Below are 23,033 nucleotides of genomic sequence, written 5' to 3' on the forward strand. Positions count from 1 at the left end.
GTAGTTAAAGTTCAAAGTTAGTTTAATATGCAAATATTTGTGAGATATCTATTATAAAGTGTATAATTTACCTATTATTTTTAATATTTACTTGTTGCGCAAGTTACGCAGGGCCCGTGACCCATCTGTGTACACTCTTGAGTATATAAATTGAGGACTCAGGAATTCATTGGTTTTTACGCTGTCATTCTTTATTTTAAGAGAATCCTAAGAATCTAAAGCTATTATCCACGTTTTGTATCCTCTCTCTCAGGTTGTGAAACTTGATTGACTCAAGTCATCTGATCGCATGTTTTGAGAATTTCCATAAATACAAATATCAAGTGGACATAGGTCATTACTGATCAGTAGGGTCGGACCACTATAATTCTGTGTGTCATTTCTTATTCTTAAGCTCAGTTCTTATTCTATATCATAATTTGATTCAGTGTCGCAGGTCAACAGATATAATTCTGAACGGTACTCTTAGACCGCTTATACGTGTCCCTTGGCATAATACCAACGATGACACAATACAACTTTCGGGAGCACTTAGTCCCATTCACAACCATACATTCGGGTGCAGTTTTCTTACCTTTCAATTCAATAGCTTTAATCCCTCGACACCTTGAGCACGATCCCACTCGAGCCCTAGCGCTCACCTTTGATAGAATTTCGCCCACAAGCTATCCCTAGGCTCCCTTGGCTTGCTACTCCTCAGCCTTAAGCCTCAAGTATTGGTGAAACCCTGTTAAACCTCTGTCAATTCCTTAGCCTTAGATCAAAGTCCTTGAGGTTTAGTTATCCCAGCTCTCCTCTAAGCTTTACTCCAGAAATTCACAAGAAACAGATGAAGGAAAGTGTAAACCGACTTAGAGAAGCTCTCTCTGTTTTCCCTCCTTCTTTTCCCTTCTTTATCAGACCCTTTTGATATTCTATAAATTCCACTATCTTAAAACCTCAGTAATACCCATCCTTAAAAGTCAAATGACCTTTATGCCCTCACAATTAACTCTAATCCTTTAGTCCACTTAAGGGTATTTTAGTCATTTTGCCTAATTTCCGCTACTTCCTCGAATATCTCTATTATTTCCCGCTTAATTCCCGATACCTAATTAATCACCAATAGCATTCCTCAATGTTACAATAATCTCCAGCTTATCCACTAAATTCCCATTTACACCCCTGAGCTCACCCCGAGCCGGGTATAAATCCCCGCTATGACTTCTACGCTACTTTGCTCACTAGGATCGTCTCGAGCCACAGATCACAGACATATCCACATAATAATGTGGTCTCAACAACTATCACATATATCAAAGCAGTTATGCCCACAATGGCTAAAATTACGATTATGCCCTTCTAACCTAATCTGGGCCTATATGCACACTAACACACATAGTCATGCATCTCAAGTACTCAAGTAATCATATAACATGCTTAAATCATAATCATGCATCTAAATCATAATAATCAAACATAATTCCCCATCATGCCCTCCTGGCACACTAACCAAGGCCCCTAAGCCTTATTAGTGAATTTGGGTCGTTACACCAAGAGTTTAAAATTCTGCTTCCCCTTTCTATCTCCCTTTTGCTCTAATTCTAGGTCTCCACAATTCAGCATAAACCTATTTTCCCAAGTGTTATACGTACTTGTGTTTTTCTTCAGCTCAAACTCACCTATACATTGCCAAAAGACCAATTTAACCCTCCATTAATATCCCTTACTAACTAGACCTCAAGGGCTTACTTGTCCTTTTCCTAGCTTTACAATTCTACCACTTTCCCAATAAAACTTGTTACTCTCTAAGGTTACTAACAGCCACACAAGTTACCAAATCACCAGTTACCATTATCTAGTTTTCTAAGACCGTCTTGACACGTGCATCACATCGGTATCACCGCACCCACATGGTACGAATCGCGTATCATAATTATCACATAGCATAATTCACATAGTCATATAACATGCTTAAAATCATAATCATGCATCTTAATTATAAAAATCACACATAATTCCCATCATGCCCTCCTGGCACACTAATCAAGGCCCTTAAGCCCTATTAGTGAATTTGGGTCGTTACAACTGCACCCGCGTTGTGATCGGGGCTTGAACCCCAGTAATTGGATATGACTATGGTTATAAATGTGATTATTCAGTTAGGCATGCTTGTATATTATGCATTTGATTGTGTGTTGTGTAATATATATGTGATTATATCTATTATGAAGGTCAGCCTAAGGGCGCCTGGGTCGACAATAAGTGTGTGGAACGCAACCTGACCTAAGCATGTCAGGGTCGGCTATAAGACCAAAGGACTCGGCCCAAGGGCGTCGGGCCTGAACGTTATACAAATAAACAGAAATGTTGATTGCACTTAACTAACTGCATTGATTGTTAAGATTGGATTATGTTTTTGATTGAACATATTATTACTGTTAAGCTTATTGCTTATTGAACTTATCGATTTAAGTTTACCGATTGTATACTGTTGCTCATTTGTATTTGTTGATTTAAGTTTTCTTGTTGAGCCTTGGCACACGGGTGCTATGTGGTGCTGGCAAGAGCAATGGTAAGTTGGACCAGCCATGAGTTGGAATGCTTTATGGGCGGTGTGTACATATGCAGCCTACTCGACCGCCACTACCGGGATAGCTTGGGAGGAACTAGGGTTGAACCCCATTTTTCCACTTAGGTCGAATAATTAGTATTTTATTTGTCTCTTATCAGTCTGTAACAACTTTTTGGGATCCCGTATATAAACTTAATATTTTTAATGAAAAAGAATTACTTTGTTGACCAAAATTTTTAATACCTAACCTTTATTTAGTCATTAATTCCACATGTAAGTCCAAATGACTCGCCTAGCGAGTTAAGCACTAATTTAAACACACAGTGTAACAATTTTGGCTAACTAGGGCGTTACAACGCCTATTGGGGATATGTGCACCAACATGACAATGTCTTGTGTCACTCTTTCCAGCCCACTGGGCCTTTCCCAGAGTTCTCCGAGGCCATCATGGATCGGTGGCATGCACCTGAACCTTCCGCTGTGAATGCCTCTTTGAAAGAGGAGGATGACGTCAAGTAGAGGGAGTTTCTTTATTTTCTAGCATAACTATTTATTTCTTGTTCTGTTTTGTATTGTCTTTTTCTGTTTTATTTTTTTGTGTAGTGGGGACAATGCTCTCCCTTAAGTTTTAGGCGGTGTTGTTTATAATTGCTATTGTGTTGTCTTAATTTCATTTATTTTCTTAAGCTTTAGGTGTTGCTAGGTGTGTTTTGTTGGAGTTTTGAGTTGTGATTCTAGGTTGTAATGGAATCAATTGTTGTAATGGTTGTGTTTAAGTGTGGAGTGGCTCGATGATAAAATGTAAGAAAAACAAAACTGCAATATTTGTTAACACTTGTGTATTAGTGAGCCTTTAGTACTTAAAGTTTTTGGTGCTAATTCAACGATAGTGAAAGTGTGTCCCAATGAGGTATCTAAACACATCTAAATATGTTGGGAGAAGTTTTGTGATTTTGGAGGTGATTTAGGTTAGTCGAGCTACCCAAAAAACAAAAGGGCTTGTTTTGCATCGTCTATCTGGAAGTGACGAGTTACAGGCCATTTTTGGCCTATGATGAAAATTGAGTGGCGACACATCACCACCCATAAGCGATGAGTCACCATAAAGTTGCATTTTTTAAAGTGTAACTTGTAAGACTTACCTAGTGACAACTCTAGGAATTAGAGTTATTTTTATGCTTTTAAACTTATATTTTTATCAAGAAAAGAATGGTTTAAGGATATTTGTAGTATTTTTTATTATGGTTTTGTCAAATACTAGTTATAATGAGACAATATTAATATTAAATTAATGCTTGAAAAACATATCTTAAAATGTTGAATTTTGTCTTGATAGATAATTGGTTGAACTTTGGACATCTTGTGAAGGATTTGAAGCTTGAAGTGGAATCAAGATTTTGGGACGCCGCAACATTATAACAGCATCAGGTTCTGCCAACTAACTATTTGGAAGACCCACGTGGAAGCTAATCCATTTGTTTTAACTATTGGTTCTTGGACTCACTTTAAGTTGGGTTGCATGTTAATTAGAAGGCAATTGGGCCATTAATTACCTTTGGGTTCATTTGCTAGCAAAGGAAGAGGAGTAGGAAAGAGGCCCACATGGGTAGTAAATGGGGCAATGACCTAATTGTATCATTAACCTTTCCCCTTTAGAGAAAGAAATGTACATACCAGAAATTGAAGGAGGAGCTGCCTGGTACAACTATTTACCCATTTTGGAGGAGCTTTAATTCTGAAGAAGAAGAAGAGAAGAACAAAGGGGTGAAGCTAGAAAACAACACCACTTGGAGACATCTAATTGGCTTGCCACTCTCACTTTGCTCTTAGTTTCTTTAATTTTTTCTTGTCAATTTTCTGAACATGGAGTGTTATTACTTGGGTATTTTTGAGATTGTAACCATGAGCTAAACTCTAATTAGCTAGGATAATTTGAACTCTAATATGTGACTTTTGGTATTTTGATATTGATGCTAAGTGAAACTTGATGTTTATTCATTCAAATATTTCTCATGATTAATACTTGCTAATGATTGATCACCTTTAGTAAGTAATTGGGTTAATTTTCAATCCTGAAAAGATTGGAATTAATTGACACACAAATTGAATGGTGCATGCATGAATTCTTTGATTTCAATATTGTTGTGATATAGACATATATTATTACCATGCATTGTCTTGTGGAATTGATGCTTGAAGCTAAATTATCATAGCCATATGTGGTTTAATTAAAGGATTAAGACCATAGTGACTTCGACGGAAGCCTATGAAATTAATTGGAATTCTAATAGATAACCTGTTGTTGTAGCATCAATCCAACATTGCCATCACAATTTGCATATTAGAGGGATAATTATTCTAGATTATCATCTCATCAATTGTTAACTCTTGCTACTACTTTCCTAATTCGTTTCTTTTATGTTTATGCATTTCATTAGTTTTGAATTTCCTAGTCTTAGATTACAATAATTTTTTTATTAATTCTCATAACCTTGAACCAATTGTTAGAATTAGTTTCACAATCAAACGTAAAATCAGTACTTGTGGAGATGATATCTGGTACTTACTACTGTATTACTTGTTGTTGACAGTGTACAATTGCACTTAGATTTATTTTACACAACACCTAGCATGATGCTAACACAACGATCTTCATTGTGTATAACCCTTTGGTTCTACGTTTTGGTTTTTCCATATAGATGTGTTTGGTTTTCATTTATGAGTTTCCCATTACTTTTTGTCATTTTTTTGTGATAATTATATTGTATTTTCTGTGTAGATTCTAATTATCAAGGTGGTGTAATTTTACTCTTCATTTTATGTCAATTTATAGATTATGCTTAATTAGATAAAAACCCTATTAACATGTGAAATAAAATATCTTTTATTTATATAAGTTCAAAATATCACTTTAAGTCATAACTTGTGTATTTTAAAATCATTGATTGATCATCACAATCAAATAAATAAATTAAAAAAAACAGCAAGCATATATTTATTAAAAGTACACTTTTAATCATGTTAAAAAACATCACCTAGCATGTTTCTATAATTCATACATCTCAAGAAAAGGAATTCAAACATAAATCGAAACAATTATATCATTGGCATGCTTCTAAGATCAAAATAACTAAACATGTTACAAGGAACCCTAAGCCAAAACCTATAGCATATATCTATTCCTTATTGTTTCCAAAACCCAAAACAAATCCTAGCATATTCCTAAGATCACAAATGACCACAAGATAGGAAGATAATTAAAATCAAACATGCTAAAAGAGAAGAAATCTTAACATGTTTCTATTTTAAAACAATGACCATACATAAAACAATATTTGTACTATATATAATGTAAAGCGCCCTAATCTACTTCTTTGTAAAACGTCTCAATACTCATAAATAATAGAAGAATACCACTTAGCATATGAAATCCAGTGGGGCCTTGATAAAACATGCAAGTTTGACCCAATAGTTTAAAATAAAAATAAGTGTACTTATGAAACGTTTAAAACAAATAAAGTTTAAGTTCCACTGTTAGGTTTAAAATCATTAAGGTCCATAACATTATTCTTTAAAAATCTGGCGCTTAAGTTGATCGTTTATTCGTTCATAGGATACCCCCACGCCATACACACTCAAATGTCGAAACTCCCCACATCACAACGCGTGCCAAAGAGAAACCCTATTTATTACCTGAAAGGGGGAAAGTAAGGGGGGTGAGCTAAAAGCCCTGTAAGGAAGTACAAACAAATACAACAACTTACAAGGAAAACAAAATAAGAACATATTCAGATCGTAAAGCGCATAACATATTGTAATCGTGTGTCATAACCATACATCATAATTAAACGTCATCGTCATACATCATAATCAAACGTCATCATCATATATCATAATCAAACATCATCATCATATTCTTTGTGAAGATGGCGTCACTATTGTCCATGTCACATCTTGAGGTAACCAGTAAAAGCCTAAAACTGGAAAGACCTCCTCTGTGAGGTAAACATGAGGCTCTGGTCCTTGAATAACCTCGGCGTGTCCGCCCTATTAGTTAAGTGATATCCTTAGTAACTCGGGTTACGTCATATGCTTAGTAATCCTTTTGTTGTGTCGTGTTCAACACACTAACAACCATTTGCTTTTTCATACAACATACAAACACATGAAATTCATTTCAAACAACACAAAGGAAACACATGTTGCATCATATTCATCATAACACTTCAAGATAGAATTCCAGACATCTTATCACATGTTCCATCATCATACATAACATGTCATTATTCTCATAATAGATCAATCTTACCATTCCATAGCATAAACATAGAAATTCTATCTAACTTCCTTACCTCAGTTCCGAGCAAAGCAAAATGAGAAAAACTTCACAACGAGCATATAATCACAATCAAATATTTCTGTTTAGAATCACATGTAAATTCTTGTGGCCAACACATATACCCTATGTGTGCTTGGGCCATGCACACATGGGAGCCTATAATCATAATCAAATATTTCTGTTTAGAATCACATGTAAATTCTCATGCCCAACACATATACCCCATGTGCACACATGGTGCAAATTGTCCATTAATTCTAAACATGCACATTTTCACATGAATACACTAAAGAATAATGCCAATTCTACCTATTATCCCTTTATGGTTACAAAGTAAACATTATATGTTTGAATAATATGCATTTATTTGAACGTAAAAGTGTATTTGTATGCGACATGCATACGTGGGAGCATTGTTAAAAATTGACGTTTGAAAACGATAATTCTTACATGCTCACACTTAACCTTTTCAAGTAAAAATCCAGCAACATATTCTCTTTACCATTATTTATTTATTTAAATCCCATGGTTTGATTAAACTACTTAACACAATATTTAAAAAAATAAAATTATTTAACCTTTTTAAATTTCTCATAAAATAATACTCTCATTATTATTTTAAAATTGCTTAGAAAAATAACAAAACTTGTAGTCATTTAGAAACACTTATAAAATGTCATATGTTTTTTTAGAAAATAACATTTTTCTAAATTAATAAAATTACAAGATTAAGAGAGAGAAATTATAATTTAAAGTGTGAGAAAAATATATTTCTCTTATATTATTTAAGAATTAAATTTATATAAGTGTGAAACCCATTACTTTAAACAAAATACTTATTTTAACTTAATAACATAAACTTTCAGCAATCTTTATTTTGTTAAAAAAATCATAAGTGAAATTAAGCCCAAATATTTTGTCATAAAAAAACAGCACTTAAATAATATTGTGGAAATTCATGTTTACATTAAAAATATCATTTTTACATATGGAAAAATTCATTTAATACTCTAACATTATTTATCTCATTTAAAAGACATTTCTTAATTTTAAATAAAAAATTCCTACAACTAATATTTCATTCAAAAATCACAAACTTAGATTAAAATCACATTTTCTTCATAAAATCAGCATGTGTTAATTTGAGAAAAACTCCATTTAAATGCGAAATAAAAATACCCTTTTATTTACATAAAATCAAAATTTCATTAGAGACATCAATTGTGCATTTAAATCATTCTCCAACCATTTTACTCATTAATTATACACAAAAATCAATAAGCATAATTCATCATGAAGTTCATCTTTTTAATTCATGCTTTTCAAGAAACTCAACCATAACCTTCATGTATCACTAATTTATCATTTATAAAATATTCAAGACAAACTCTTCATTTAACCAATTAACCTAGCATGTTCCTAATGAGTATAAGTGACAAGAAAAATAAAATAAAATAGAAACAACACAAACATGCATCAATACCTCATTGGCCGAAACCCTCATGGTCATAAACATAAAATACCAAGATCATCATATTTAGTAGGTCAAAATCAAACCCTTGCATGCTTTCACATAGACATCACAACATCAAATATCACCATGCTCAAGTTCCTAAGATCAAACAATTCCTATAACTAGAGATCAACATAGTTTCACAACCAATATCAATTCATATACTCACAAACCATCATAAACCTAAACATACCCCTAGGCCGAATCCAATACACATACAATAGTAAAGCTTCTAACCCTTATCTTGCATCAAATATCATCTTATACAAATAAAAACAAAACATTTTCATAGTTTAACCATAACAAAATCTTCCCATGACCAATAATAAAATGATGCCTAACACCAATACCATATGAAATCATAGAGCCACACGCCTAGGCCAACCCTTCATGCATCAAAGCCCAAAATATCAATCAACCAATACAACCCAAGAAATCATAAGGGTTAGAAATCTCATTATCTCTCTTGATGTAAAATTAAGAACACAAAAGTGACCAACCCAAAAATTTATAGCCCTCACTTGTTCAAGCCCTAGGGTTTTGAACCCACATGAAGAAAAGAAGAACACCAAAAAACCACCACAAATAACTCATCAACACTCAAGAAATAAAAAGAAGAGAGGATCTAGAAACCACAGATACAAAAATGCATACCATAGGATTGAATCCTTTCTTCTCTTCTTATTTTCCTCCTCCTTCTCTTCTCTCTTCCTTTCTTTCTCTCTCTATCTCACACTCACTCTCTCTCCTTCTCTCTTTAGGCACACGACAACCACCAAGCCAAATGAGCCTTCAAGCTTTTTTTTATTTCTATTTAATGCCTCAATTACCAAAACCTAGCTAAGGAAAAGATAATTTTTTTCCATAAATAAAAATAAAATCAATTAATAATTATACTCAGCCAATCAATCTCTTTGATAATTGGCAGCACACTAATTTCTCTCATTTCTCCATTGGCACACCACACTAATAAGGAAAGATTTAATTTTCGTAGTTCTAGGGTTATGTGACTTGGGGCTGGGTTTAGACCCATTTCCGTTACGTTTTAGGGAAAATATTATTTCAAAAAAATTGTAGATAATTTAATTAGGTTTCTAACGGTACCAGTTTGATCTACATCAAATATCCACAGCTCAAGTTATACAGTTTAACTAAGGCTCGGTATAGAGTTACGGGAATTCAAAAATAACAACTCTATCCCTTGTCACCATTTGTTTTCTAATTTTTTTCTTGTGTGAACACAAGCCTTCTAGAGCCTTCTCTCTTTATTTCCCTTTTTTATTTTCTTTTTAAATCTCTTAATTAAATAAAAAATTAAACCAATAAAATGAAATTAATGTGTAGAAAAATATTGCATGCACACCATGCACATGCACACACTCAATTGCTAAGGTGCATCTTTACCTACCATGCACCTTGATGCATTCAATCAAATTCATTTTATTCACAAATTAAATTAATTAATAAATAAAATAATTAAAAATTATATTTACACAATTTCTACCAAACAATTCAAACAATAATAAAAATAATTTATAACACTGAACAATTAAAAATAAAACAAAGCACAAAATTAATAAAATAAAATAAAAAATTGGTGCGCTACACATAAGAACCCTAGGTTACCAAAAACACAACCACAACACTTATAAAACCCTAGCATGCTTTGATCTATAATACATCATAAACATACACTCAATTTGATGAGCTTATTTATCAATATTCAAAAGAAACATCAAGAACCCTAAACTTATCTAGGCCGAAACACACACCAGATCCCATTCTTCTTTCAATTTTCCAATTAAAACCCAATGTGCCTTCATCCATACAATCTTATCAACACATGATATCAACATAGCAACATAATAATAATAATAATAATAATAATAATAATAATAATAATAATAATAATAATAATAATAATAATAATAATAATAATAATAATAATACCCTCTACAAATGCTTGGCTGAAGCCAACCCTCAAAACAACCCATCAAAACTACCAAAATCAACATATACAAAACAAAAGCATAAACCTCTTGATCACTTTGCTTAGCCCAAAACTCTAGAAATATGTTTCTTGACACCCTCGTTGCTTGTCTCGAAGACCTAGATGCGAAACACCCCAAAGTATCTATATCTTAGAATTTCAGATAGAAAGGTAAGGAGAAGGAAAAAAAAACACCATCATACCTTTTCTAAACTCGAAAACCTTAATCCTCTTGGGTTGTTTGACCGAATTCAATACAAGCATATTCTCTTGAATCATTTGCTAGCACCACACAAGGAACCTAGTTCAACGAAGCCCCATCACATTTTGTCTTAGAAATTAGAAGGAGAATGGAAATAATGAAATGACAAGAACAATACTTTACCTCTACCCCTTTGGAATTTTGAACCCTAGCCTTCCTTATATGGATGGAAAGAAAGAAATGAGAGACAAGCTTCTCTCCTTGGTTTTGGGTGGCCGCTATGGTGATCAGAGGAAGAAGAAAGCGTGAAGAAGAAAAGAAAGAGGAAACCTAGAGCTTATGCATACCCTAGCCAAAACCTAAGAGGCAATTTCCCAAAATCATTGCCTCACTTCCCTTCCCTTGATTCCCTCTCCCACAATTCATGAAATTTGACAGCTATGACTTGATTGGATTGTCTTCAAAATGGAAACTTTTCTCTACACCCACCCTAGCCTTGATCGAGCACTCTTGCCTCTCTCTCTCTCTCTCTCTCTCTCTCTCTATACACGGCTAGCACACACACATACACCAAGATCCTACTTTCCCATTTTGATACAAATCATTACCACTTAACTTTTTTTCTTTCGTATTTCTCCTTTTTAATAAAATGAGAAAATACATAGTAGTCTATTGCATGCTCACCATGCATACCATGTACATGCACATACACAAGTGCTCAAGTGCATCTCTACTAACCATGCACCTTAGTGCACCCAAACAAAACTCAAGAAAACTCTTAAAATAGAATAATGAAATAAAACAATTAACAAAAATTAAATTCACATAATTTCTAACAAATAATTAAAAATAATTTCCTAACACTTAATAATAAATAAAAAAATAAAGCATTTAAATTAATAAAAAAAATAGTGCACTATAGAAGTTAATTCTATTTATTCATTGTTGATTTAAAGTTTGTAAACTATAAATTCTTAACATATGTATGCCCTCAAGAGGACTCTCCTCGCGGAGCATGGGTACTATTATCTTGGTTGCTAGTTGTAGATACCCAAGAGTTTCCTGAACAAGGGGTAATGTATAGTTGGAAGCTTTTTAAAAGTAATAATATGTAAATATTTTAAAAAATAGTAAAACTTTTAAAAAAAATAATTATAATAAAAATAATTAAATATTAATTTTCTCTCTCTACCATGTTCTCTTCTTCCTCACGTATGCTCAAACCTAGAAAATTTATAGTGAACCTTACCATCCACACATACTAGTTTGCATTATCATTTTATTCGCTCTCTTGCATCTCCCATATACTAGTTTGCATCTCATTTGTCCTTTTCCATCTAAACAAAAAATTAGAGGACATAAGTTTAAATATTTCACATATATGGTAGCTAGAAGGTTGAGGAGTAATTTTTTGAAAGACATCTCAAATTTTATTCATCTCAAATCAGCCACCAAAACAGAGAATAACTCCGAGGTAGCATCAACATCAGAAAAAATACAATCAGCAGTAAAAAGAGCGGCTCTAGCAACTGTATGAGCGGCTCTATTCGCAGATCGCTTTACAAAGAACAAACTGACAAAAGATAACTCTGAGAGAAGTAATTTACAATCATTAATAATTGAACCAAAAACAGAAGGCATGTAAATAGAACTTCTCACAGCTTGCACAACCACCAAACTATCCATCTCAATTACCACTTGTTGCCATTGTGCAGTTTTGATCCAACTAAGGACCTCCTTTAATCCCATTGCTTCAGCCACATCAGGTTGCAAATTGCCTTGCTTGCACCACAACCGATATGTTAAAACAACACCTTGGTGATCACGAACCACTGCTCCCAAACCAAGTTTGAATTCATTAGTAAATATAGCTGCATCAATATTTATCTTGACACTGTTTACATCAGGTTTTGTCCAAAGCTCCAAACCATCACCAGGATAGGTAGGTCCCAATGACAGAAAGAAATTGTTATCTTGAGCTTTTAGCCATTGATCAAGATAAATTCTTGCAGACTTAACAATGTACTCAACCGAGCTAGTCCTTTGCTGCCACACAATACCATTTCTCGCATTCCATAACGACCAACAAATCATCAGTACAAGAGCAGCAACACCAACATCAACCCGACCCAATACCCCCCGTATCCACGATCCAAACGTAACAACATCACCATTATAATTGTCCAAACCAGCATAAACCCAACACATTCGAGAGAAAGAGCAAGTAACCAAGCAATGCAACATAGTTTCATTGTACACCTCACAGAAAGGGCAAAACAAAGAAACTTGTACCTTTTTAATTCGAAGTTGCACACGGGTAGGAAGACAGCCCATGATAGCACGCCAAACTGTGTTCTTCACCTTTGGAGGAACTTGCAGCAGCCAAAACTTTCTCCAAAAAGAAGTTTCCTCCCCATTCCCATCATTAACACCATGAATCATTCTATAAGCACTCTTGACAGAGTACAAATCGGTTCTATCCAAGCCCCAATACCAAACATCACCCTCGCTGGCAATACCCAGTGGTATACTAAGAATTGCCAATCTATCCCGATCATTGAATAAATCTCGAACAACCTCCTCATCCCAAGTTCGCTGGTTCACCATGAAAAGACTGTCCACACACTTATCTTCCAAACCATGCAACTCAGAAGTAACATAAGGATGTTCTTCAACAGGCAGCCACGGATCCAAACATATTCTGGTAGTGCTTCCCGTCCCCACTCTTCTTCTGAGCCCCTTTTTAATAATAGCTTTCGTCTCAAAAATGCTTCTCCAAATGTAACTAGGATTGGACCCTAATTCAGCTTCAAGAAATTCACCTTTAGGAAAGTATCTTGCTTTAAACACTTTACTAACAAGTGAATCCGGTCTCACAACTAATCTCCGAGCTTGCTTTCCCAACATGGCTAAATTAAACTCTCGCAAGTTGCGAAAACCCATCCCACCTACATCCTTTGAGCGAGCCAATCTTTCCCAACTCATCCAATTAATCCCATTTCCCTGAGTAGAAGAGGATCGCCACCAAAACTTCGCCATCATTCCTTCAATTTCCTTACAAGTTCCCAAAGGAATTAAGAAAACACTCATAGCATATGTAGGAAGAGCTTGAACAACATTTTTTATTAGAACTTCCTTTCCCGCCCTTGAAAGCAATTTTCCATCCCAACTAGTAATTCTTTTCTGCATTTTCTCCTTCAAGAAGCCCAGCACAACATTCTTATTTCTTCCCATGATAGTGAGCAAACCCAAGTAGAAAGTATTGTCATCGGCCTCCTGAATTCCCAGCAAAGAACAAATCTCATTTTTGATATCATCCCCAACATTTAAACTAAAAAAGACAGAGGATTTAGCCATATTTACTTGCTGCCCAGAAGCCTTTTCATAGGTGTGTAGGAGGTCAAGAACTCTTCTTGCAGAGTCACTCGTTGCTTGGAAATACATGTAACTATCATCGACGAACAACATGTGAGATATAACAGGTGCCCCCCTAGCAACCTTACACCCTTGTAACAGTCTGCTCCTTTCATACAAATGAACAAGTGAAGAAAAACCCTCAGCACATAAGAGAAATAAATAAGGAGACAATGGATCTCCTTGTCGAATTCCTCTTGTTGGCAAAATAGGACCCATGACATGCCCTTGATGCGTGATTTGATACCTTACTGACGATACACAAGTAAGAATCAAACTAACCCACCTTTCATGAAAGCCTAACCGAGCCATTATAGCACCAAGAAACGCCCACTCAACTCTGTCGTATGCCTTACTCATGTCAAGCTTCAAGGCCATATATCCAACTTTTCCACTAGTTTTTCTTTTCAAATAATGCATCACCTCATAAGACACCATAATGTTATCAGATATCAGCCTTCCAGGGATAAACGCACTCTGATTATCGGAGATAATGTCTGTCATAATGTTCTTCATACGATTTGCCAAAACTTTAGCTAACACCCTGTAAGCCACATTGCACAATGATATTGGCCTTAAATCTCCCATCTGCTCAGGAGTCTTTTTCTTAGGAATAAAGACTATATTTATATCATTCACCTCTCTTGGTAAAACCCCCGTTTCAAAAAAATCCCGAACCATCTCCACCACATCCCCTCCTACTATATCCCAATATTTTTGGTAAAAACCTGGGCTCATTCCATCAGGGCCCGGAGCTTTGTCTGGGTGCATATGCTATAAAGCCGCCTTCACCTCTTTTGGGTCAATAGCCTCTAGCAAGCTGTCATTTTGAGCATTGGTAACCTTCAGATTAATACCATTAACTACTGCTCAACATCAACACCAGAAGTAGCAAACAAATTTTTGAAATAAGTGACCATCACATCCCCGAGTCCATTACTCCAATCAACCCAATCACCACCATCATTTTTCAACCTGGCTATAGAATTATTACGCTTCCTAGCACTAGCCTTAGCATGAAAAAATTTGCTATTCCTATCACCTTCATTGAGCCATAACTGTTTAGACCTCTGCTTCCAATAAACTTCCTTCTGAGTTAACACCTCAAACAACTTCCTCTGCTCAGCCTCAAAAAACTTAACAGACTCCTCATCACGATTGCCCTTAACCCTTCTAATATTTTCCTTGCACTCATGAATTCTTTTTTTTAAAAGCCCCAGTGAACTCACGACCCCATATACCCAACACTTTCCCACAAGCCTTGATTTTTTCATTTATTTTCTTCCCCACACAACTTACCCACACATCATTCACTACTTGCTTACAAGATGGTTCACGAAGCCAGGCGTTTTCAAATTTAAAAGAATAAGTTCGAGGCCCAGCATGACAGTCAGCAGGGACTAACAAAAGAGGAGTGTGATCGGACGAAGTGATCTCTAAATTATAAAGCTTTGCATTCTGAAACAAATTCAACGAAGAGCTAGAAACCAAAGCTTTATCAAGCCTTACCTCAATCCATTGAGTTGTACCTCTACCCTTCTCCCACTTGAACGGCTACCCCGTGAGCTCAAGATCCACCAAATCACAGTCTCGGAGGCAGTCTTGAAATCCCTGGATTAAGCTTGAAGGATACCTTCGGCCACCTCTTTTCTCAGAATCACTACCCACATTATTTGTATCTCCAATTAAGCACCACGACAAAGAATAGCTATCCTTCAAGGTTCGAATCAGCTCCCATGTATTCGATCTCAATGCCTTGTTTGCCTCTCCATAGATTCCCGTCAATCTCCACGAGGTAATGTCTCTTACAGTAATCAACACATCAATATGATTAGAAGAGAAATCAATGACTTGGGCCTCATCTTCAAATTTCCACATAAATGCTAACCCACCTTTATGACCTTGGGCTTCAACAGTAAAACAACTAGCAAAGCCCAATTGCAATTTAATTCTATCCACAATTCCTTTCTTACAAAGTGTTTCACAAAGAAACACAAAACTAAGCTTCTTTTGGAGTAATTATTTAGTCACTAATCTAAAAATGGGATGTTGGAAAGATTATTTTTATTTAAGTCTACATTTATTTATGGTTCTTTATTTTGTGCCCATCACTTTCTAAAAGATAAATACTCTAGATAAATCTATTACGACAAAGTAATAGAAATTTTTAGGAAAATCTGTTCCCACACACTTTCTTATATATGGCAAGCAAATCTCACAACATTTCTATCATATTTAGCAAATAACATTCTCCAACACATACTAGGAACAATATATATTAAGACAGAATCCATCCAAGAGTACACAAGAGACAAACTTCATGAAAAGAAAAGCAGAGTTAAACTACAACACACATAAAACCATCTACAGGAGTCAGTATTTAATAATTACATCAAATATATACTCATCGATGATTACATTGACGTGTTTAGAAACAAATATATAATTACTAAGTCGTGTAATTACATATCTGAGTAACTACACTATAATTTAAAATTCAAAGTGTGTTTAGATATTATGTGGTAATTACTTATAAATTTATATTGTTATGTTTGGAAAATAGTTATAATTATAAATAAAAAATAATATAATGTAATAAATACTATTTAAAATTGATAGTAATTAGTAATTATACAGTATAATTGGGACCCATCATTTATCTCAAATTACATAGTTATTGTCTAATTACATGGTCAGACAAACACCCCAAATTGAGTAATTACTCTGAATTACACTCAATTCTAATTACATGATGACTTTTCAAACGCATCCTAATTTTAGCCATTGAATTATTATTTAATAATTGCGATTAATTCAATAGTTGACTAAAAATATCTAATGAACATTAAATAGTGACTAGTAACCCGATAATAATCCAATCCTATAATATTTATTTAAAATGTTTTATTTTCTTAGTAAAACTTATTAAGATTTCTTTTATTAAAAAAATAATATTTTATTATAAAATAACTAATTAGTTTCTAAAAAAATAAGTTTTTTAACCAAAATTTTCAATAGGATTATTTTAGCAAATAAAATTCATAACTGATTCTATTCTTTATATTTAAGTCCCTAATATAAATTCGTAGCATTTAAATCCTTTGCCAATATTTTATTTATAATAAGTGATGAAAAAAAAACAGTTATTAAAATATGTGTAACACCCAAATTTCTTGAGGCGTTAATTGACCTATGCAATAAATAAATTTGAAGTAAAACACATTTTATTATAAAGAAAACAAATGTGATTGACAACCCAAATGTTTAAACAGAAAAGAAAAGAAACTCTAGAGTTTCGTAGTTATCGTTAAATAAAAATAAACATTTGCAACCAACTAATAACGATACTTAAACCATAACGATACATTCATAGACTCTGATTAAACAATAAATAACGTCTAGATAAGCTCAACCCCTTACAGTCGTTAAGTCCTTGACATGTACCCCCTTCGCCAAAGCCCGCCAACTCATTGCCCTATAACCACTTCTTTGCCTTTACCTGTAGCACACAATACCCGTGAGCCAAAGCCCAGCAAGAAGAGTTATGTAGGACATTACCCCCTAATCTTAACCAAGTAATAACACCATAACAATAAAATATCAAATTATAAAATTCATAATCCAAGTAAAATTGGACAATAGTGCAGTGAGCACAAAATAACGTAAACATGCAATTTCGTAACGTAAACATGCATTAAATAATGTAAGCAAATCACACAATCCTAACACACATGCATAAATACACATAACATTCATTAAATATAATCTACTTTAACATAGTCGCATACATAACATATTTATAATTAGACATAAGCATAATTAAACCATATAAGTTCTACCACAAATGAGTATGTCAAACATACACCCTGCATGCATGTATCCGCTCTTCTTTCATCGATAGCAACAACGATCCACATACACTAATGTATCCCTTCTAGTATCCTTAGCGAGCCTATCATATCATGTAACATCAAAAGCTTTAAACTCAAGCCAAACCAAAACCACATTAGTAATACACCCATGTCCCTATTAAGGCTAATTCATACTCAAAATATTCTCAAGAAAGTCCTAAGACCCTACTGCATAAAACCCCAAACCAAAAGGTGCCAATTCATAATCCAAAGCGGTGGATCAAACCAAAAATTCCATTTCTAGGCAACCAGCGCGGTCGCGTCCATAGAGGGTTTGAGCTTTCCAGGGTAGCAGCGAGGCCGCGCTAGTCGTGATTTCCAAAAATTGCAGATGCAATTTTAAACTCAAATTTTGACCCAAACTCAAAATGTTTCGACCCAAACCACCAATTCAAGCAACCTAACATATTTCTAACACTAATAATGCAAATGAAATCAATCTTAAACATATAATGAATATCCATTAATCATTATTTATATTAATATAAATAGCTAATTCTTAACTATATCTATGTCAAGGGGATATTATAATTATAATCCTGTAAGTTTATAACAATAATAATTAGTTATGATTTCCAAATATCACAATCACATTAAAAACAATTTAAACTAATTAATAATATATATCCCTTGGAGCCAAAATTTAAATGAAATAAAAAAATCCCAAACCAATAAAGCTTTTGCAAAGTAAATTACCAATTCTCACGTGGATTGAGATATTTTTGGTCAATTTATGTCCATTAAATATAAAAATTAACCTTTAACCTTTATGCTTTTAAGCATTAAAAAATAGTTTTGAATATTATACTTAAAAGACCTTCTTTGACTAAAGGAGTATTTTTAAATAAAAAGGGGACATATAAGCAAGATGCAAAGTTTCACTTCCTTTCTTATTTGTGAGTAGTACTATAATGGCTATTGTAAGCTAGAACGTAAGGAGATTGAATGGAGAAGAAGCCCTACAACAGACTAAGTTCGTTGTTAAATATAATAAACCGGTGTTACTCTTCCCGATGGAAACAAAACTCTCACAAGGAAAGGTTGATTTAATTTGCAAACATCTCTCATTTGAGAAATATTTTGAAGTCCCAAGAAATTGATTAAGTGGGGGACTTATGCTTCTATGGAAAGATGATGTTGCGGTCTCTATCCTATCATCAACAATGAATCACATTAGTTGTTTTTTTAGCTTTTATAATCACTCAATGCCTTGGCATTTTTGTGGTTTCTATGGAGATCCCAAGACATCAAATAGACATTATACTTGGGATTTATTGCAGCATTTGAGGATAGTAGCAAGTGGACCTTGGCTGGTTATGAGAGATTTTAATGAAATTTGAAGTCAAAACGACAAAGTAAGAGGGAACGATAGAAGTGACTCACAAGTTGAAGCTTTTCATAGTGCTTTAGACGTGTTTGCATTACAACCGTTAAATTATAAAGGCGAACATTTCACCTGGATCAAAAATACTTCTGCTGGTTTCATCAAAGAGAGACTGGACTGGGCAATGGCCAATGAGGAGTGGGTTGATCTGTTCCCAAATAATTCCTTAATGCATCTAGATTTCTATCATTCAGACCATAGAGGCCTTAGGTTATCTCTTAAAAACAATTCATGTTATTTTCTTTTTACTAGTAAAAAAAGATCTCGCTTCAAATTTGAAAATATGTGGATTCAGGATGTTGAGTGCAAAGATATTATTATAAAGAGTTGGAACTCAACTTCTCCATCTTCTCTAATTTCAACCCTCAACAATATAGAACTTTGCACCACAAATATTTCATCTTGGCACCAATCAAAATTCGGCACTTTTTCGAGGGACATTAAAGAGACTCACCAACAAATTCTACATCTTCATAACATACAAGACCAACTGGAAAACTCGATACATCTCCGACAACTAAAACAAAAGCTGAGTGATTTACTACATAAGGGGGAAGTTTATTGGAAACAACGCTCCAGAATTCTATGGTGATAAGAGGGGGACCAAAATACAAAAAATTTCCACCAGAAGGAAAAAACAAGACACAAAAACAATACTATCTAAGGTACAATTCTTATATGCACAAAACTTACCAAAATATACTTAATCGGTTTAAAAAAATACCAACAACTTCAAAGAAAAGAGAAATTTCAATAGATGCTATTGAAGGAGACCTATACGTGTTATAATTATTTTGCATTGTTCTTCCTTTCTTTGATTAACACTGAGTGACCATTTAGATAATTAAAGGCAAAAATGTTTGACTTAATTCTCTCCTTTGAAGTTTTCATGTCACATAAGGTGCACATTTGTGTGTATGTATTATATGTATTGTGTTTTGAAGTAATGGCTATCATAAGGTATCTTTTGTATGATTAAATATCTTCATAACAGAGGAAACACACGACGAAATTAATTATTACCCGAAAACTAAGCTAGTGGCATTAACAATATTTTTTTTGAAAAATGTGGTAGTTCCAATACTCAGCAGATTAGATCAAACTGAAACGCTCTAAATTTCAAATCACTTCATTGGAAAGTTGTACTAATATATTGATGATTAATCATGCATATGAATGTATCTGGAACTTTAATTGATCTATTTCTTACATCATTTTGCTTTTTCTCCTTAAGACCATTAGTTGAAGGGGTTTGTTAGTTGAAGAAGGAGAAGAATCTGAGCACTTTTGGCTTAAAGAAACTTTAGTGTCACCAAGTACATGTTCTACTTTCTTTTTGCTTTTTTCTTTCAATTGGGACAATTTGTTGATATTATTGTTTTGGTTTAAAGCTTTAAAATTGGTTCAAAACCTTCTATGAATGATAATGTTATTTAGAAATGAACTTATTAATTCAATACTCTCAATTAAAAGTTCTAAAAGGAACTAGGTTTGAATAATTTTAGCTATTATAAAGTATGAAAATGGAGAAAAATAGTCATAATTCCATCTTGATAATGTATAGATATATGGCATCACATGGATCAAAATAGAGTAAAGTATTGCAAATTTTTTCTAATTCAAACTCAACATTACATTCAATATAAAGATCACACAGACTACTAGGAAGTGCGTACAAATTGAAGTCAAAGTTAAGTTATGAGTTTTTCTTGTTTGATTGATTTCTTCTTATTAAGTATTTTATCGAATATGGTAATTCATTTGATATAAGTTCTTAAGGAAAATCTAGATGTGTGTATATTAGAATATGAATTATTGGCGATATACTTATATGTTAACAATTAAAGTATATACTAAAATATTGTACTTTTCTATCTCCAGGATTATTTAATGAGAACAACATATGATGCTCAAATGAAAAGGACTTAAGCCATATTGTTTGGCTATTCTATGATAGCTTATTTACATCATATCCCCTTCAGTAGAAAAAATTGATGAATTGCTTACAGCAATCCAACCGATTGTAATAGAAGAGATGAACCTATCCTTGGCAGCTCATTTCTCACATGAAGAAATTAAAGTGGCAGTGTTTTCTATGTCTACAGATAAAAGTCCAAATCCGGATGGAATAAATTCTATTTCTATAAAAAAAAAACAATGGTATATTGTAGGCCTCTTTGTAGAGTCCAAGAACTTTACTTAGCTAGTTAGATAGTAGTATTATAGTAATAATAATATTATCTTTATGACTGTGGATTTTTGGTTCAGACCGGGATTTATTTGGACACTCATAGTAGTACTTGTAGATTTTCTAAGTTTAACCTATAGTTTAAGAATATTAATTTTAACCTAAGGTTTGATTAATATGACTGTTATTGAGGGTAATATTTATTATACTATAAGGTTTAGATAAGAACCAATAAGGTAATAGCACATGTTATGTATAGGTTTATTAATGATTAAGTATTTTGAGGATTAAATTTATTAAGGTTAAAATTTGAATTTATTCTTATTCTTGGTTAAGAACTTATTCTTGGTTAGGAAATCCAAGTTCTTAAGAACAAGGTTTTTGGTAAGTATATTTTGATAGCATAGTTCCTTCTTCACTTTCATCCCTTTTCTTCAATATACTCACCATATTATAAATGGTTTTTAGGAGTGTTCCAAGGTCCCAAATCAGTTCTCATATCCCGGTTATTTTTGTAAGGAAAATAGGATAGGGTTTATGTGTTATATGTTTTTATATGTTATCTTATGATTTTATGTTATGTAATATGTTATGTTAAGTATGATTGTAGACTTGGGCATATGACCTATATGACTAAAAAGCCCCAAATAGATTATGGGCATATGACTTGCTTAGCTAGCAAGACCCCACTAATCTAATGGGCATATGACTTGCTTAGTTTATGGGACCCCAAGTAATAATGGCCATTATAGTATGTATGTGACATAAGTGTTATGGTATGTTTTTATGTTGCATTATGAATTTTTATGTATATTGCTATATGTTAGATTTTCCTTGCTGGGCATTAGGCTCACTCCTTTTTGTTTATATGCGCAGGAAAATAGTTTTAGTGGCGGGTAAGGATCTTGGCAGCTTGGGGAATGTGTATTGAGGCGGAATGGATTCAAAGAGCCGAGAGTTTCGATTCGAGGATGTAGTTTTTGTTTCTTATGGTTTTTATATGTATTTTTCCGCATTTTATTATGTAATCTCTTTTTAATTATCATTATGTCATGTTTTGATTTTAAAACAATGGGATCCCATATCCTAACTTAAATTTTATGTAAGTTTGACCTTTGTTTTTTTTTAAGTTTTAATAAAGTTATGATCTTATCACTTGTAAGTGTTATTAAGAATTAGTGTTTATGTATAGTTTTCGTTAATGGTCCAAAAGTCTAGAGTAGTTGGGTCATTACACTCTTTGTTTCAAAAATTGTATTGGACTGCCTGGATGATAAGGTTGATTTGACACCAATAAATTTTATGTTGGTAACTCTTATCCCAAAGGTTAAGGCGGGGGTGTCAGTTAGCGAATTTCATCCTATTAGTTTGTGTAATGGTCTCTACAAGATTATTTCAAAGATTCCAATAAATAGAATACAAAATTTTCTACCAACAATTGTACATGGAACACAAAGTGCGTTTGTTCAAGGTAGACTGATAACGAATAATGCATTGATAGCCTATGAGTGCTTGCATAGCCTAAGGCTTAAAAGTAG

General features: G+C 33.5%; 1 protein-coding gene across 1 annotated transcript; it reads right to left on the bottom strand.

The window, feature by feature from the left end:
• Positions 1 to 12,032: 12,032 nt before the first annotated feature.
• Positions 12,033 to 14,783, bottom strand: LOC133814782 (uncharacterized). The gene has a single exon (XM_062247699.1). The coding sequence runs from the start codon at positions 14,781 to 14,783 to the stop codon at positions 12,033 to 12,035; it is 2,751 nt and encodes a 916-aa protein (XP_062103683.1).
• Positions 14,784 to 23,033: the final 8,250 nt, after the last annotated feature.

Source organism: Humulus lupulus, chromosome 2 (genome assembly GCF_963169125.1).
Source record: "Humulus lupulus chromosome 2, drHumLupu1.1, whole genome shotgun sequence".
Classification (NCBI taxonomy): domain Eukaryota; kingdom Viridiplantae; phylum Streptophyta; class Magnoliopsida; order Rosales; family Cannabaceae; genus Humulus; species Humulus lupulus.